Source organism: Brachypodium distachyon, chromosome 5, assembly GCF_000005505.3.
Source record: "Brachypodium distachyon strain Bd21 chromosome 5, Brachypodium_distachyon_v3.0, whole genome shotgun sequence".
Lineage (NCBI taxonomy): Eukaryota > Viridiplantae > Streptophyta > Magnoliopsida > Poales > Poaceae > Brachypodium > Brachypodium distachyon.
Genome location: NC_016135.3, coordinates 20517694 through 20536083, shown reverse-complemented (window position 1 = coordinate 20536083; position 18390 = coordinate 20517694). Strand labels below are relative to the sequence as shown.

At 47.5% G+C, this 18390-nt stretch overlaps 2 protein-coding genes across 2 annotated transcripts; one reads left to right on the top strand and one right to left on the bottom strand.

Moving 5' to 3' along the window:
• Positions 1 to 2260: 2260 nt before the first annotated feature.
• On the top strand, positions 2261 to 12155 carry LOC100838662. Its single transcript, XM_024456068.1, has 3 exons — positions 2261 to 2980; positions 11146 to 11572; positions 11668 to 12155. Exons 1-3 carry the CDS (start codon positions 2261 to 2263, stop codon positions 12153 to 12155), a joined length of 1635 nt encoding a protein of 544 aa, XP_024311836.1.
• A 2732-nt stretch (positions 12156 to 14887) lies between these two features.
• LOC100838063 (F-box/kelch-repeat protein At3g23880) lies at positions 14888 to 16928 on the bottom strand. The gene is made up of 2 exons (XM_003581422.4): positions 16770 to 16928; positions 14888 to 16674 (listed from the first exon to the last, which is right to left on the bottom strand). The coding sequence occupies exon 2, from the start codon at positions 16650 to 16652 to the stop codon at positions 15291 to 15293; it is 1362 nt and encodes a 453-aa protein (XP_003581470.1). The 5' UTR covers positions 16653 to 16674; positions 16770 to 16928; the 3' UTR covers positions 14888 to 15290.
• Positions 16929 to 18390: the final 1462 nt, after the last annotated feature.

Here is an 18390-nt window from a genome sequence, read left to right as displayed (position 1 = left end):
AATGAATTCTTCACAACCAGTTTACCGCTTGGAATCCCTCTTAATAGTACGGCTTGTCCTATACAGTGAAGACAATTCTTCATAGAAATTCTAGGAAACATCCTTAGCTTACCCGTAAGCCTTGATGCTTCAAGCCTTCTTCCTATCTTCAATTTTGAGGGATCACCAACGCCGGTTGGAACTCTTCATCCATGGGACTAAGCATCTGAAACACTAAATTTGCACATTAGTCCCTTAACCAATTTTCATGAATCATCAAAACCCATACGGGGGCACATGATTCGCTTTCAATCTCCCCCTTTTTGGTGATTGATGACAATACTTGGTTAAAGCTTCATAGATGAATAATGAAGAGTGTAAGTTTTAGGGTTTCAAGCTATATGAAGACTCCCCCCGAATGTGTGTACTATTTAAAGTTGCGTTTGAATGCAACTACACAGATTGAGGATTGTAAGGAATTCTTCACATAACTTAGAATCCAAGGGTGTGCATCGTGTTCAAATAATGTTACTAGGTAATGAAGTAAAACAGATGCACAGTGACTTATGATGCATGAGGAACTAAAATGCATGAAGAATGAAGTAGATTACAGGCATCCAGAATTGTCGGAGTACGGTCTCCGGCACCGGGGATGCCGGGCACCCCCATGTTGTTCGGTGAGGGGCGAGGCGATCGCCGGCGTGACGAAAGACACGAAGTATAGACACTTGGATTTACCCAGGTTTGGGCCACCCGGAGGTGTAACACCCTACGTCCTGCTGTTTGTTGTATTCACGAATGTGTGTGTTCGTACAGATTCTCCCGGGGGGTTCCCGGGTGAGCTACTTGTTCTTCTAAAGGCTCTGCTACGAATGGGTTCAAGACTACTTGCTACTGACCAGGGTTCCAACCCTTTGACCAATGACATTGGTCCTCCTTTTATAGACAAGGGGATATACCACAGGTGCCGATGCATGCAGCGTGACATGTTATCTACACGCGTGTCATTGCCACAAAACTTAATCTACTGTAGATCCACGCTGGGCTTCATGCAGCGCCCAGGCCACTATGCATTGTAAACAAAACAGTTCTTAGGGTAGCCGCTCTAGACTTGTTGGGCAAGACTAGCCCTCCGATGTGACTCCTGTCGGTGCATTAAATGCACTGCGCCCGCTGTCTGGTCTTATCTCCACTGTTTCGTCGGCCCCACCTGCAACCCCCGAAGCTCCAGTACCCGGGAGGTGCTCCGGAACTGTTGCTCGGCAAGTCGCGGGGGAGCGAGCTGGTAGCTTCCCGGGTTCGCCCCTCCCGGGGAGCCGGCCTAGCGGGATCTCGTCAGTTGCGACCCACGCGTCCCGTACCAGTGGGGCCCCGTGGGCCACTGGTACGACAATAGCCCCCGGGTGTGGGCCGGCAACCTTGAGGTTCCGGGTAGTATCATCCTAGGTCGGTTGCCGGGCTACGCCCTTCCGACGCGTGGGTCCCCAGGCCAAGCTGGGAACCTGGCCACGTAGGCCGCCGTTACGCCTCCTCCCGTCGGAACGGGAGGAGTGGGTGCACGATGTCTGGCCCCACTACCCCTCTGCGAGCAGGGAGTTATGGCCACGTCGTGCAAACCGTCTTGATTCCTCCAAAACTTTAGGATGCTTGATTGCTGATCGTGGGGGTCGCCCGTTGCAATTCCACCTACCGGGTATAAATACCCAGGAGCGGCGTCACAAGGACTCCCCTCCGCCACTGCCCTTGCCATTGCCTCCCCGAAGCCCCTTGCGCTCCAACTCCCGAGAAGCCCTCTGCCTCCTCCCTCCCTCCACTAATGGCACCCAAAGGTCCAGCACATCCCAAGGGCACCGGCAACAAAGGAGAGAAGAGCAGCAAGAAGGAGATGTCAGAGCGAGAGCGCAAAGACGAGGAGAAGAGGGCCCAGTTTGCGTTCTTCAAGCCTGGCTACAACGGCGAGGCCGTGGAGAAGCTGCGCTTGGCGGTTGCCACCAAGCACAATGAGCACGGCCCGACGCGCCTCCTGCCCGTCGGGTCGGACCCCGGGGAGCACTACTACCGGATGTTCGTGCGGTTCATCCTCTCCGGGTTCGGGCCGCCGCGCTCCCTTTTCCTCCATGCCATCCTCTTCGCCTACTGTCTCCAGCTGGCGCAGATCCATCCCACCTCCTTCTTCAAGCTTGCTGTCTTCCAATACCTCTGCTAGGCGTTCGTGGGGTTGATGCCATCCGTTGCGTTATTCCGCCACTACTACTACCCTCGCGTCGAGAAGGGCGAGGCGATGTCTTCCGGGGTCTCGTTCCGGTTCCGGGACGGGTTCAAATCGAAGTTCATCGTCACGGAGGACCGGAATATCGAGTCGGAGTGGCGCGCGGACTGGTGTTGGCTCTACATCGAGGAGCACGACGAGGCCTACACCAAGCCCACTGTGCTGCTGAAGAAGTCCCGCGAATGGCGGGACCGTGACGCCGAGCTTGCGCCGATCTGCGACAAGATCGTGGCGCTGCGGCGTGCGGGGCTCACGGATCTGGACGTGGCCCGGAGCTTCATTGCGAGACGCATCGCTCCGCTGCAGCACCGAACCCACCCGGTCTGGACCTACTCGGGGGAGGGCGACCGGATGAGGCTGCAGCGAGGCGGGCTGGCGATGGAGCAGATCCGAACGTGGCTCAGGGGGATCACCGGCGAAAACTCCCCCTTTGCCAACCCGGGGGCCAGCAACTACCCACTCTGCAACGAGTGGGGAATCATGGCGGGGACACCGTCGAGCAGCCCTCCCCCACAACCAAGGGCTCGGACCGGGAAGCAACCGGTGGTCGAGAGTGAAGAGGAGGACGACTCGGACGGGGATTCCGAGGAGCCGGCGGGCGCCTCCGCCGGCTACGACGTCTCCCGCGAGGTTGTCGACACATCCGGAGACGAGGGGTTCCGGGGTGCTCACAGCCCCGCGGAAGGGGACAACGACGACGACGACGTCGTGCCGCTATCCCGCCTGCCTGCCGTGCAACGGAGCCAGCGCGGGGGCAGCCCACCGGCCCGGGGCTCAGCCCCCGGCGTGGTGGGGAGCTCTGGCGGTAGCGGGAACGCTCGGCCAGCGCGGAAGGCGCCTCCTGCGGGAGGGATCTTCGCCGACCGCCGACTGGTTTTGAACCCAGCGAAGTAACCTATCTTCCTCGAAGAATATTTCTTGTTTTTTCTGGTAGCACTTTGGTAAATAACTCTCCTTGCTGCAGGTCCGCGGGGAAGAGGGGACCGGTGAGCTCCCCACCGGCGACCCTGAGTAAGAAGCCATGCACGGCCCCCGGCACGAGCGGGGGAAGCCCCCAAGTCGGGACGGGGGGCACGGCGATGACGGCAACAATGGGTGGGGGCGGCACCGCCCACACCGCAAGCAAGCCGACGGCCCCAGGAGAAGGTATGCCCGGAACCCTTGTCATGTACCACTTTTCTCTTTTTACTCCTTCCGCGTCTAATACCCCTTCCGTGCTTCCTTATCCAGGACCGGGAAGTGTTGCCGGGACCGACCCGGCAACGGATGACAGCGGGTGCCAAGAGGCGACCGACGCAGAGGGAGGGGGCACTGCGCAAGGTATGCCACACAAGCCACAGCACTCCTCCCCATTCTATTTTCTTAACTTGCACCTCATTTTTTCCAACGATCCCTCCTGTAGCCCCTTCTGCTGCCGCCACTGCAGGAGAGGTGTCGTACCAGTGGCCCACGGGGTCCCACTGATACGGGACGCGTGGGTCGCCAGTGACGAAGCCCCATCAAGAAGGACTCCCGGGAAGCGACGAGTCCGGGAAGCCTACCTCAAGGAGACGACCCCTAGTGAAGCTAAAGCTAAGGGCCGAGTACAAAATGCCCCCGGGAACCTCAGTCCGGGGAAGCCGAAGGAACGCCTCCTGGCAACTAGCGGGTGCGCTAGCCGGGAAGGTGCACCCCAGCAACCCACGCTCGGGCATGCAGGCGGGACCCGCAGAACAGTGAAGACAGACAAGACGGCGGGTGCAGTGCATTTAATGCACTGACATGAGTCTTATCGGCAGGTCTAGTCTTGCTGAGCAAGGCTAGGGCGACTACCCTACGAACCATTTTTCTACCGTGTACAGTGGACTGGGCGCTGCATGGCGTCCAACACGGATGAGTAAAATTGTATTCTATGTGTAACATCCCATTTTTCAAAACCCTTCATATGCATTGCATTTTATAAGCATCATGTCACCTTTGCATTTAATCACATTTAAAATCCTAGAGTTTAACTCAGAAAAACCCATTAACAAAAGTACTTTTATTTGAATCTCGCTTTCTTCTTCCTTTTGGTTAATTGCATTTTAACCCATGAGGGTTTTATTTTGAGGGAATTCTTGTACCAAAAGTTCAATCATATGAAAATATAATTTTACAAATTTTGTTGCAATTTATTTGGGTTAAATTGGAGCTTTGAATCAAAATTGGTATTCAAAAACAGAAAATAAAAAAAGAAAAAAGAAAAGAAGAAAAAACAAAGAAACAGCGGCCGGCCTGGCCAAATGGGCCGAACCGAGCCGGCCCAGCCCGCCTGCGCTGCCTGTGCCGCTGACAGGTGGACCCCACTGTCAGGCCGCCGTCTTCGTCTCCATCTGCCTCCTATTTCCCCCCGGCCACGATCGCGTCCGAACCGGCCACGACTCCTCCCGATTTTTCCGGCCACGTAGCCCCACCTTCGAATTGGAGCGCGTCACCCCGAAGCCCACAACCTCCTCTCTCTTTTCCCCCATCTCTCTCGCCCGTTTTCGCTCTCGTTTCGCCGAAATTTCTCGCCAGAAAAAACTTCTGCCGCCGCCTTCACGAGCTCGCCGCCGACGACCCGGTGAGCCCCTCGCGCCACCGCTTGCTTCTTCCACCCCCTCTCTCTCAGGCGCATCCTTTGACGCGTTTGGTCTTCGTTTTGGAATGCTGCAGCCTCCCACAGTCGTCCGCCCGAAGCACCGCCGCCGGCCGCCTCGTTCCCGTCGTCCTAGGCGTCACTCCAGTCACCCCCGAGCTTCGGCGCCGCCGTCTTCATCTCTGTCTCACCGAGCCGCGTGACCCCATCGTCTCCCCGAGCCCGCAGGCACACCGGAATGGCCGCGCCGCCGTCTTCCCGAGACGCCGCCGACCACCGGAACCCTAGCGCCGTCGCCAGTAAGCCCAAGCTCCCCTGTCCGTTGATTCTTGTTTGGACGGCTGAGATTAGATCATTAACCCGAACCGGTACCGACCAGTAGTATAGCGCCACGTGTTGCCATTAAAATTAAAACTTAATTCCCGGCCGAATTAAAATGGGAATCTTGCAGAAACACCCCTGGATATTCAAATCATCATATCTTTTAAACCGTTTGACCAAATTTGAAGTTCTTTACCTTTCTGGAATGCTCACAACATGTATAATCTTTTGGCGTGGTATAGTTTGGACTTTGAACAACTTTAACAGAAGAAAATTGCAGAATGCTTAATTAGGGTTTGAAATTCATATGAATTATTTCAAACTAGTTTTGAACATGTTAGCATGTTGAAATGAGTGTACTCTCTATCCATTAGGACCAGAAGGGAAATTATTTTGTAAATAATATTGCCACACAAATTTAATCTTGCTTCATGCTTTACAAAAATCAAATAAGTTTTTAATTAAAGCTCATCTTTGTTTCATACAAAGTAATTACCCCTTTATTAATTTCTAATCCGTCGAGACCTTTTGTGAAGCTCTCTAAAACAGAAGCTAAACATGTTAAGTTTAAAATCAACCTTAGTGTGCATCTTCATGACTATTGCATCATGGCATGTTTTTGTATTGAATAGCATGTTTATGTGTGTGTGTGTGTATTCTTTTATTTTAGTTGTGTGGATTGTGAACCTTCTTGTTGCGAAGAGTGCGAGAACTACCACAACCTTAGACAAGGCAAGTTTACTTTGATCATATTCAAATATTTTTACTATGCACTAGTTGTTTTATTAGTTGCATTAGGAATATTACATGTACCTCTATGCTAGCTATAAATCTCAGGTAGTATAGCTTTATCCTTGCCATTACCTTGCAACCAATTTGCCATCGTTTGTAGTTGAATGCTAAGCTATGGTAGTATCGTGGGGGAAATTACTACATTATGATATTGTTATGTCTATGGAGAAATGAGATGTTTTATTAGAGTAAGGCAAAACAATTAATTTAATGAACCATCCTGGGTGGGCGGTTTTGAGGATTTTGATGTTATGCGGCGTCAGGTCCATTTCTATGGGTCCATTTCTATGAGTCATCTCTCCATGTCTATGGGAGCGCCTGCGTCGCAAATGTGGAATGCCACCTGGGGTAACCGAGAGTGTACTAGTTTCCTATTTAGTAGCTTCTAGTACAACCACAATGCTAAATGGGCTCTGGCGAGAATAGAGTATGTTGTATGAACTTAGACCTGAGGAATTGTACTGAGGTAGCCGGTGTAGGGGGAGCGTGATTCTCTCGTGATTTAGGGAATTATCTTTGAAAATCTCGTAATCGACGCCGTTGCTACTCTACCCTGAGGACAGCAAGGGATTAACCCGTCGGTTTCTTGTGGGGAATGTGTACAAACTGTCGAGAGCGTCAAAACTAAGTACTTAGCTGTGTCCCCGGTTATGGACAATTATGAGCAACTGGATAGTGGAGCTGTAAGGAAAGTCTCACTGAAGCGACCGCAATCGTACAGGGTTCGATCTCTGTGTTTACTGTGCTAGTCCCTGGATCGACTCACTAGCACATACAGTTTCATGATGAAATGTCCATAAACAAAGGTCAAAGTACTTTGTTACATCACATCATCCAGAATTTAATAGTACTTACAACCTTGCATAACCCCTTGGGTCAGCATAACAGATAGAGTTTCAAGAAAACAAAATATTGTTTCACAAACGGCAGCGGAAAAAGGTGGAGCGAATGGGCCACAACTACCCCCAAAGGAGAGAGCATGTTGGAATGTAAGCACATGACTCAAAGAACATCGACGAACCTCACGCTACGTTAGATTCACCTGCATTATTAATTGCAGCCACTACGTGGTCAATACATTGAATGTATTGGCAAGTTCACCTGGAAGTTATAACAGACCTAACAATGTACATGCATAATTTGGCTAGGTGGGTTTTGGCTATTTGCATAAAAGCATCATTGTATCATCCTATCACTTTTTAACCAAATAGTTTTAACTCTATTGGACACGGGGTAGACACACCCATGCTCCTATTAACCTAGGCACATTGAGTAGACACATCAATGCTCCTACCCAGTTCAATCCATTCATTTTATTAAGAAATTGGAATGAGTGAGACCTTCCTTACAGCCCCATATCTAGTTGCTCATAATTGTCCGTAACCGGGGACACGGCTAAGTACTTAGTTTGACACTCTCAAGAGGTGGTACACTTTACCCACAAGAAACCGACGTGTTAATCCCTTGCTGTCCTCAAGATAGAGTAGCAACGGCATCGATTACAAGAATTTTCAGAACATATTCCCCCAAACCACCTGAGGGACCCGTTCCAACCTACACTGCTACATACCGATGTCACCTCGGATCCAGGTTCATATTTCTTACATCCATCCTGGCAAAGCCCATAATACCATGTGGTTGTACTCGAAGCTACTAAACAGGAAACTAGAACAGTCTCTGGTTACCCCGGATGGCATCCCACATTTGCGACGCAGGCGCTCCCATGAAAATGGCGAGACGACTCATAGAAATGGACCTGACGTCGCATACATCTCAAATACTCAAAGCAGCCCACCAAGGAAGGTTCATTGAATTACTTGTTTTGCCATACATTAGGAAAACCATACTTTAATTCAATAACATCACATTGTAATAATACCACCCTCGTATATTATCATAGCATAGCATTTTACTACCACGATGGCAATTGGTGATAAGAACATGGCAAGGGTATCCTATACTACTAGGAGAGATGATAGCTAGCATAGATACAATAATAATCCTAACAATGCATAGATACATAATAAAATAATAGGCTGATGGTCAAAGTGAACTTGCCTTGATAGCAGTTGGTATTCAAGCACTCTTCGCAATCACACAGTTCGTTCTCCGAGAAAACTAATCAAATACAAACAATGCATACATAAACACACAATACAATCAAAAGGGGATACATGCCATGATGCAATGCAAAACATGTGACATGATTGGGTTGATTTTATTCGGGTGATCAACTGGTCCAAAGCATTAGCAATTAAAATTAACGCATTAGGTTTAAAAACATAATGCAAAAACTAGGGATTAAAACCCTAATACAAAGTTCTATTGGCAGCCAATTAATTTAATTCAAAGATTTTATTTCTCTGTCCCAATGGACAGAGGACAATAAAAGAAATTTTTAGGCACTGGTTTCAATTAAAAAAGATCTCTAAACAAAAAGATATGATTTAAATGGCATTAAAAGCCTTTCTGTAATTTGAGTTATTCAAATTTAAATTTAAACTATGCCAAAAGATTTTACAGGTCAAGAGCTTTCCAGAAAGGTAAAATTTGTCAAATTTGGCCAAAGGGTTTAAAAGTTATAAGCATTGGAAGTTCTAGGGGTTTCTGCAAAACTCCCATTTAAATTAATTCGGGAATAAAATTTACATTTTCTTTTTCTATTAAAGTGCCACGTGTCGCCACGTGATTCGTCGGTACCGGTTCACTTAAAATAAGACGCGAGATCTAATCTCGGCCGTTGATGAAGATCGGACGGCTGTGATCGAGCATGGGGGCTTACCGGCGGCGCTAGGGTTTCGGTGAACTCCGGCGAGCGCGGGGACGTGGCGGCGGGCGGTTCAGGCGAGCTTAGGCGTTGGGGAAGCGTGCGGGGGGTGCGGCCCGTCGAGGCGGAGACGGGGACGGGGTCGTCGAGGCTCGGGGACGACCCGAAGGCGGTGGGTGGCGGCGGATCTGCGGGTTCACGTCGGCGAGGTGCTGCGGTGCGCGAAAAACGAAACTGAGTACGTGAGTTTGTCCGCAAGGAAGAGAGGGAGGGAGAGACGAGGTCGCATCGACGATGACGTACCGAGTGGTCGGCGGTGAGCTCGGGACGGCGGCGGGCGACGGCGACAAATTCTGACAGCGTGGCCGCGCAATCAGGAGGGAGATGAGGGGGAAATGAGACAGGAGGGCAGGGGCTTTAAAAGGATGCGCTCGGGCTCCCGATTAATGGACGGGGCGAGGAGATCACGGCGGTGAACGCGCGGGCGGCGCGTTTGGAAGGCGCGGGCGTCACGGCGGCGTCTCGACGGAGACGAAGCTGACAAGTGGGCCCCATCTGTCAGCGGCTGCGGGCGCACGCGTGCGAGCGTTGGGCTGCTGGGCTGCGGTGCGCGCGCGAGGGATGGGCCTGTTCGGCCCAAAGTGGCCGGGCCGGTCTGTTTTCCCCCTTTTTATTTCTTTAACCCTTTTTCTTTTTCTTTTTCTGTAAATCCTTTATAACTTTTGATTTTGAACTCCAAATTGATTCAAATAAATTCCAGAAAATCATGTTATAACATGATTCAACTCTTGGGACTAATTTCCCTTCCAAATAAAATATATAAAAATACATTTTCCCTATAAATGCCTTTAGGGCTTTATAACTATTTAAATAAAATAGTTTTTCAACTCCAAATTAAATATTAAAAATTATGGGATAGCTCTTATATGCAATAAACCCCTTTTATAGTTAAACCCTATTGGTTCAAAGATCCAATGCCCAAATGGGTAAATAACTTGGTTTTTAAAATGGAATAAAACCTTTTTAAAACCTTTTGAGATTCAAATTTGAATTCAAACATGCAGATGTGGCATGATGCTCATGGATGCAATGCATATGAAAGAGTTTGAAATTTTGGGATGTTACACTCACTCACTCTAATTTCTTAATAAAATGAATGGTTTGAACTTGGGTTTAGGAGCATTGATGTGTCTACTCAATGTCCTTACTTTAATAGGAGCATGGGTGTGTCTACCCCATGTCTAATAGTGACAAAATTATTTGATTAAAATGATAGGATTAAACAATTAGGCCTCCTTCGGTTTGCAGGAAATCTGTGGGATTCTTATGGGATTCTGAACCAGAGGATATTTTCTTGTATGTGGCATTCGGTTCACAGGATCGGTGATACCGAGTTGCTTAGGAAAACCGATTCCTGAGCCTGTTTCCAGCAGAATCTCAACATGAAGTCCGACCGCATGTAAAAGTTCCTGGCGCGGAACGACTGCGCGAAGTGCCCCACGCGCGCTACTCTCGTGCCAACTCTCGCGGCAAAAGTAATATATCTGGATCTTTCGCGAGGGCAAATAAAATGGGAGAAAAAGGGAGGCACTCTGCCTCGTCTAGAAGGGGAGCAGCGACCGACGATAGCCACCAGATCCCGTCTGCTGGTTTCTCCCCTCGCCCATCTCGTCTTCTCCGCCCGCGTCACTACGGCGAGGCTCGGCCATCTCGTCTTCTCCGGCTGCTCCAGGTCGTCCCTACAGCATGGCCATTTGTTCCTCTTTGTAGGTATGTCAGGTGTTCAGATATCAGTCGATTTGATTCATCAATTTTGTGGTTTCAGTCCCCTTAGGAGATTAATAGCAGAGTTTTTCTTTGTTAAATACAACTAGATGATTAGTTGGCTTTGGACAATAATTAGGAGATGTTAAATACAACCAGATGACAATTCCGAAGGTAGAACCAGTACACCAAGTAATCTTTCTCAAGCCGGAACCAATCAATCTCCATCTACTGTGTGTCCTAGTCATCTCTGAATGACTGAATGAGATTAATCTGGCCAGTGTACTAACGTGCTCCTACGTAGCTGTAATTAATCTGCAGCACCAATGTGTGATGCTTAGGTGCAGATGAAGAATATTAGTAATCAGTTGTGGTGATTATTTTGGTTGCAATAATACTGTTGTCTTATTACAGAATGGTAATCACCGGAGCTATGAGCAACAAGGCCGTCGTTCACAATCGCAGGGACTAAGCGATTTTGAAGCTGATCGTGTGACTTCTCAGCCTTCTCAACAAATAGGTATTACTCTTGAAGGGTTAAATTTCTTGCATTAGTAATTTGGTACCGCAGATGAAGCGCATATATATAGGTATTGCTCCAGTTTTAAATAAATTGGATTAGCGTGTTCTCCTACTTCCTTAGAAGTACTAATATAGTTGAAATTGAGCAAGTTTCTACCTGCTTTAGGTACCGTAAGGCCTTGTCCTAGAGCTAAAAGGAGTCACCAAATGAAGCTATTTCTTATTCAACTCTTGAAAGATCATGATGTGCCTGGTTTTCGAAACCAAAATGCATGGAGTAAGGAAGCATGGACAAGTATTACTTCTCAATTGAATACCAAGTTTGTTGTGTCATTCACTGTTAACCAAGTCAAGCAAAAGGAGCAGGATTTTAAAAAAGATTATCGAAGTGTAAAAGACTTGTTAGCTGAAAGTGGTTTTGGATGGGATAGCGTGAGAATGATGGTAGATGCACCAGCAGATATTTGGGCCACATTTGCTGCTCGCAAGAACAGCAAGGATGCCCTCCAATGGCGAGACAAGTCTTTCCCATACTATGATGAATTGGTTCCACTCTACGACGGTTAGCGAAATATCCTTATAGCTTTGTGTTTTTTCAGCATGCTTTAGTCATGTTTTTCTTGATGCCAATCTAATTTTTATTGAATATATATGTAGGCCGTCATGCTAAAGGAAGGACTCGTCGTGGTATGGACTATTCTGCAAGCAGGGCAAATAATGTGGTGATTTCTATTGATGAACAGCCTGATGCTTATCAGTCTCCATCACCTACTTTACAAGGTGCCGGAGAATATGGTATGCATTTTTCTATTGAGGAAGAGACCGAGGATTTCACTGCGGATGCTGCCCAACGTTCATCAACACCTTTTCAACAAATGAAATCCACACCAAGCTCTTCACAAGCACGTACTGAGAAGCCTAGTAGCAGACGTGCAAAAAAACAAAAGAGAAGTACTGCTGAACCTCCCGAGGGATTTCATGAGAGATACCTAAAGCTGAAGCAGAAAGAAATAGACCGATTTGCAGCTATCGAGGAGAAGAAAGCTTCTATTGAGGAGAAGAAAGCAGAGGATTCCTACAGCATTAGCAAGTGTATTATAACTCTTGAAGGGTTAGATGGTAAGGAACAAGGAAAAATATATTAAGACTACTATATTATGGATTAGAACTTTAATATTCCAAGTTACATCAGTGGTAATACAACTTGGGAGCCTTCTCACTATCTTTATCTTGAATTTCTATGTGATACATACTGCTCCCACATTTGTTGTGCTATGGTATCTCGCATTTGATGTCCCGCAAGCCTGGAGTTGTTGAATGCATGGATGTCAGCATGATAGCTATGGTCTCCATTTGGTACATCAACAATCTGGTCAGGATCAATATCCATGGTAGCATCACTAGGCCAAGTCATATCTCCGTTGTGTATGCGTATGAAGTTATGTAGAACTGCACAAGCCACAGATATGTCAATCTGTTTTTCTTTTGGGAAATGCGAAGCAACTTTCAGTATAGGAAATCTCATTTTCCATATGCCAATAATTCTCTCAATATGATTCCGAAGTTGAGCATGTCGGAGATTGAATAGTTCCTTGTGATTCTGTGGCTTTTGAAGTGCTCTTCCTTGTTCATTTAAGTGATACCTAGTACCACGATAGGGAGCAAGAAATTGAGGTGTATTTGCATAACCAGCATCTACTAGATAAAATTTGCCATCAGGAACTTCAAAACCATGGTTAAGTGCATCTTGTAGAACTCTTGCATCCGAAGCTGATCCCTCCCAACCAGGATTTATATGTACAAACTTCAAATCAAAATCACAAGCAACCATCGCATTCTGTGAGATCGTTTGCTTCCTATTTCTGTATGGTTCTTGTTGATCCAATGGAAGTTTCATAGGGGTATGAGTACCATCTACATCACCAATACAATTCTGCACACAAGACAAGTCAAAGTTAGATATTTAAAATTATTTTATTCCAATGTTAAACCAAAACAATTCAAGATGTAGTTGTACCTTGAAGAAGGGGTAAAATTTTGGTTTTCTCAATATTGAATGCGGGTGTAGAGAAGGTGGACGTATGTAGATAGGTGTGAGATTTGTGATTGCTTCAAGAACTCTTTTGAAATGTCGACGTATTGTATCTGGGCTATGTTGAAACCAATCTTGAAGTGTTTCATTGGTTGCATTTTTTGCTACTGCATACAAAAATATAGCAACTTGTTCTTCTACTGAAACATATGTTGTATCAGCTAGATATTTTTTCTCACACAACTTATTGACTAGTGCAAGAAAAATGGGAACCTCCATGCGAAAATTCCTTTTGCATAAGCTTTCATGTCCAGTCAAGATCTCGTGAACACGACAAGCACCTGTAAGCTTTGATGTGTGCATTGGTCTCCTACTAGAAGATGATGGTGATGACTCTTCTAAAGTAGGGAGAACAAAATTAATGAACTCATCATTAGTTGCTGATCTACACTGGTAGCTTGAGTACATGTTGTGAAATGATGTTGTGCAGATGATGCTGAAAAATCAATGGAAGAGAGTAAAGAAAATCATTACTTTTGCTTGGGAGAAAATAAGTTTTTTTTGCAGAAGCTGGACATGTACTGACCTTATTTCTCCAGCCAGTTATGCCTTGTTGTGTTGGCTTGTCCAGGAGCAAAGCTGAGATTGAAGAGAATAAAACAGAGCATAGTGTGCGAGGAGCAGATGGAAAAAGGAAGAACTGAAGAGAACCAGTGAGGCTATTTATACACGTACTAGTACTAGTTGAAAGCTAACGGCTAGTTGAGTCAATTAATTGTGTGCTAACGGCTAGTATATTCCTGTACCTTTCCTATGTTACAAAATGGTGCAACCGAATGCTAGTTATTCAGAAATCCTGAGGTTTTGCTTTCCACAGGATTTGGATGGTTTGGGCATCTTATTCCTACACTTTTCCTATTCCCATGTTTTGTAAATCCTCCAAACCGAATAGGGCCTTAAGCTTTTATGAAAATAGCCAGACATCGACACCGCTTCGTCGCTGGCAACCCCTCTCTCCTCCGGACGCCCCTCTCTCCGCCGGCCGCCCCTCTCTCCGCTTCCGTCGCCGCCCGCCCCTCTCTCCGCTGCCCACGAACCCTAGATTTCACCCCCCAACCTAATCGAACCGGTACAATTAAGTGATTAGGCGCCGTGGTTCCCACCTGCATTGCCGAATCCCCGCCTAATGTGCCACGTCACTAATCCCGGCGCAAACAAACAGCTAATCTCAGGTTAGGGGGTTAATGGACCGAGATTAGGAAGGTTAGGGTCCGCAATCAGGGGATTAGGAGCTGAGGGTTCGATTCGGACGAATCGTACAAGTTCAGTGTTTAAAATGGACTATTCTCCACGAAAATTGATGGACTGTCGTGTGTGCACAGCCAACACAGGGCATGTTTGGTTTACAACTTGCTTGCCAAAGTTCGGCACACGGCTGACACGGGATTGAGAGGACCAAGCTACACTGGGTAGTTCTTTATGCTTAATGGAAATTGATCACCAAAGCCTGCCTCTTTATGTAGAGCTGGCGCTACCAAACCCGATCTAAACAATTACTGGAAACTGTTGGTGGTTCTAAAAGATCGATATCAAGCATAAGGTTGGCATAACTGCATATACAGGTAATACACTGGGGGATAAGAGAGGCATTACCATCGAGAAAATCAGGATGGAAACCAAGCATGTCAATAGCAGGCACACTGTCTAAGACTGTTATCCACCCCACCAAAAATTGCTGTACATATGGATTCAGCACAATCATGCACTCTCTAAATAGTGGTATGAATTATTCTATGCTAAAAAGGAACTTTGAAATAAAGGTGTCAATGAGAAGTGAACACTAAGTTCAAGATGAGCAAAAATACTGATACGGAATTCCCAAGCCAATTCTTGGAATAATACAAGAGAGTGGTTCTCAAAACCAAATAATCCAATATCACCAACTCCCAACACAATTGAGCATATAATTAGCTGTAGCTGAATTACAAGACACTAAGATTGAAATAAAATAAAATTAGAAGACACTGGATGCTAAACATCTACAGGGGTAGGCAACACTACAATCATCAATCAGGCCAGCTCTCTTGCACACATAACTCCACATGTTTTCAACTCAAGTAAAAGGATGACCACAAGTTCAATACTCGACGAGATGACAACACTCGTTGATTCGGTGGTGTGGGATCTCCTTGGCCGCTGAGTAAGCGGGTGGAGCTGGTGCAGCCTCTGCAACACAACCATGTATTTTTCAGCTGGGAGGAGTTGTTGAGACCGGAGCAAGGCTCTCTTCAAACAAACCGAATCTTGAACTAGGAGTCATGGTTTGAAGTGAAGTGCGTGTCTCGGTGACTGAAAGAATGGTCTCTAGAGATTGAGACCCAAGGTCATAGGTGCAAACCTTCTTCTGAAACTTGTCAAAAATTATGTGCTCGCTAGTAGCGATGATCATCTTCTTCCTTGAGCCAGCATTGCCAGTAGAACCCATAACTCTGACAACCTGTGTCCGACATAAATCTCTTGCCACACGCCCAAACAGATTAATGCGATGATTCAGTGACCAAGCAGAGGAGGTAGAATCCGGCAACTTCCAGATCTCCAGAATGCAACCACCAGAAGGGTTATATCGAAGGTCTCGGACCATACAGAGTTGGTTATCCATCTGCACTAGGTGCTCTCCTAGTGTCCCAGGCATGAAGGGGCGTTCCCCTGTCTCTCTTAACGACGAAGCTGTGGATGAGTACATCTCCGGCGTCCAGAACGGTGGTGGTCCAACAAAACTGAAGGTCTCCTCGGACAGAGAAAAGGATATCACGGCAGCTCTTGGCCTTCTGAAGAAGGAATTAGGCTGGACCACCAAGTGCAGGGATCCGTTTGCAAACACTGGGGGTAGATTGTTCAAAGCTGCATTGGCAATAGCAGAATGTGCAAACCTGCGCAACCCAAGGGGCACTCCTCCTCCGGTAGGCGGCCTCCAGCAATCCCCATCACCACCTCCATGCGTGTACACCTCACACCTTACCGACTCGACCTCGTGGCGTGTCCCCTTGCTCAGCCTCACCACCTTGTACTTCCTTGCCCGGGCGTCGAATCCGAATCCAGCACAAGTATACGTGGCACGATGGAGGAAAGTCGGCAGGCGTGTGACTGCCCGTGTGGCTGCGTTGCAGATGTAGTAGGCCGGCGCGGTGTCGTCGTAGAGGAGGGAGAGGCCATGGCAGGGTGCTGGCGTCAGTAGTTGCATCGAGCTGCCGCAGGCAGAGTCGAGGGCAAAGAGCAGAGCATCGTCGTCCTTGCGTTCTGACGGGGAGCATGAGTACACCTTGGTCGACGACGTTGCCGTGGTGGGTGAGACGAAAAGTAGCTTGGGGCTGGCGGTATCCGCTATGTGGAGGCTGCGGAAGACGTCGGTGGAGAAGAGCGCCGCCCAGGAGCGGCAGACGGCCCGGAAGCGGAGTATGGATTTGACGGGGAGCCGCAGCAGCACCTCCATGACCATCTCGTCCGGGAGCGACCCGCCATCGGAGGAGACAGCGGCCTTCTTCCTTCCTCCGGGGTTGCAAGCAGAGGACGGCATGGCCGTGGCAGCCTTCCTCTTGCTGCTGCGATGCATCGTGTGCAACCGATCAACTGGTCTGCAGCAAAATCAAATCAACACACGGGGACGGAGATCTCAGTCTTGTACATGACGGATCTAGCAACGAGAGGAGAAGACGACGAGATCTGGTACTTGACGACACAAGGAACGAGCGGGCTTCGAGGAATCGCTTCAATCGTGCCGGCGAAGACTCGATTTTTCTGTGGCTGGGAAGAAGAAGAGACGAGATGGGGATTTTTATGCGCAGCTCCCCACCGCAAACCCCATCTTCGTCTCGGACAAGGGTTTCAGCTGCGTGCGGACACTGTGGAGTATAGGCGGCTATCGGGCCGGGCTTTTCGTTTGTGCCCGGCCCGAGGCCCGTCCGTGCCGCAGCCCTCGGGCCAGACAGTTTATGTTTTTTTTTAAAATTACATATTTGTTTCATTAGCCTTATCAATTATGGTCTAGCCCATCAGCTTTTTCTATTTTAGCCCACATTTTCTTCTTGTTTTGGCCCAGCCCACCTTTTCTTCTTGTTTTGGCCCAACTCACCTTTCTTTTTCCATTTTTCCTTTAATCTGGCTCGGCCCAACATGCTCTTTTCATTTTTTCATTAATCTGGCCCATGTGCCGATGTAGGCCTGTCGGGCATTAACGGGCCTGGGCCGGGATCAGTGCTGCGCATGGACCTGGAGGTTGCGATTTCGGGCCGGGCCGGCCCCTCTATTGCCGGGTTTCACCGGGCCGTGCCCGGGCCAATACCGTTTATCCCGAGCCGGGCCGGGTCAGCCCGATAGCCACCTATACCGTGGAGGAGGACGACAAGACACTTTGGTGATTTATTAATGAAAACAAACAAGTGCTACAGTACTACTCGTATTTTTTGTCTGGATTAATTACAATGCTTCCTTTTCTTTCAATGATGTGGCATAGTATGCAACTACTCCCCGTATACGTCCATATTTAGACAAAATTGAGTCACTTAATATGAGACGGAGGGAGTAGTTTAATGGAGTCCTTGAACCCGTGCCTGAATTAGGACTCGCATATTTACGTAGCATGCAATTTCATTGAGTCGTGCGATCATGCACAGTAGAAATTTGAAACTACTACAAACCCAAACTTACGGAGATTAGATGGCAGAGACAACAAGGAAAAACCGGAGAAGAAAGTCTAATTGTTTGCTTATTTTAACTCGTGGATTTGAGGTCCAACTTAACAGAAATGAGAAGTCAGAAAAGTGTTAAATCCATTTAAGGTCATGCTTGGCTTTAAAGGTGTTGGTCCATGCTTTATTGTATTGTTTGCTATCTACTCCCTCCGTTCTAAAATGTAGGGCGCATATTTTTTTTTGGTAGATTTCAAAATTTTGACCAACTTTAACATCTACGGTGCCAAATGAAAATGATTAAATCTGTTGGGAAGCATATTTTCATAATACTTTGGTTTGATACTGTCAATGATAACATTTTCTTTACTATGAAGCATGGTCAAATTGAGACATCTCGCAGTGTGTTATGTTTAGAATTTGGTCCACAATCTGACTATGAATGCTTGAGATCTCTCTGTTTTTATCACAACCACCATGTGTTTATCTTACTTCACATACACAAGTACCAGTTCTGGCTTGGACGTCTGGACCTGGCTTCGTCACGACATATATATATCACGAAAATTGATGGACTGTCGTGTGTGCAGGGCCTAAGTAAAGCGAGCCAACACCGGGCATGTTTGGTTTACAACTTGCTTGCCAAAGTTCGGCACACGGCTG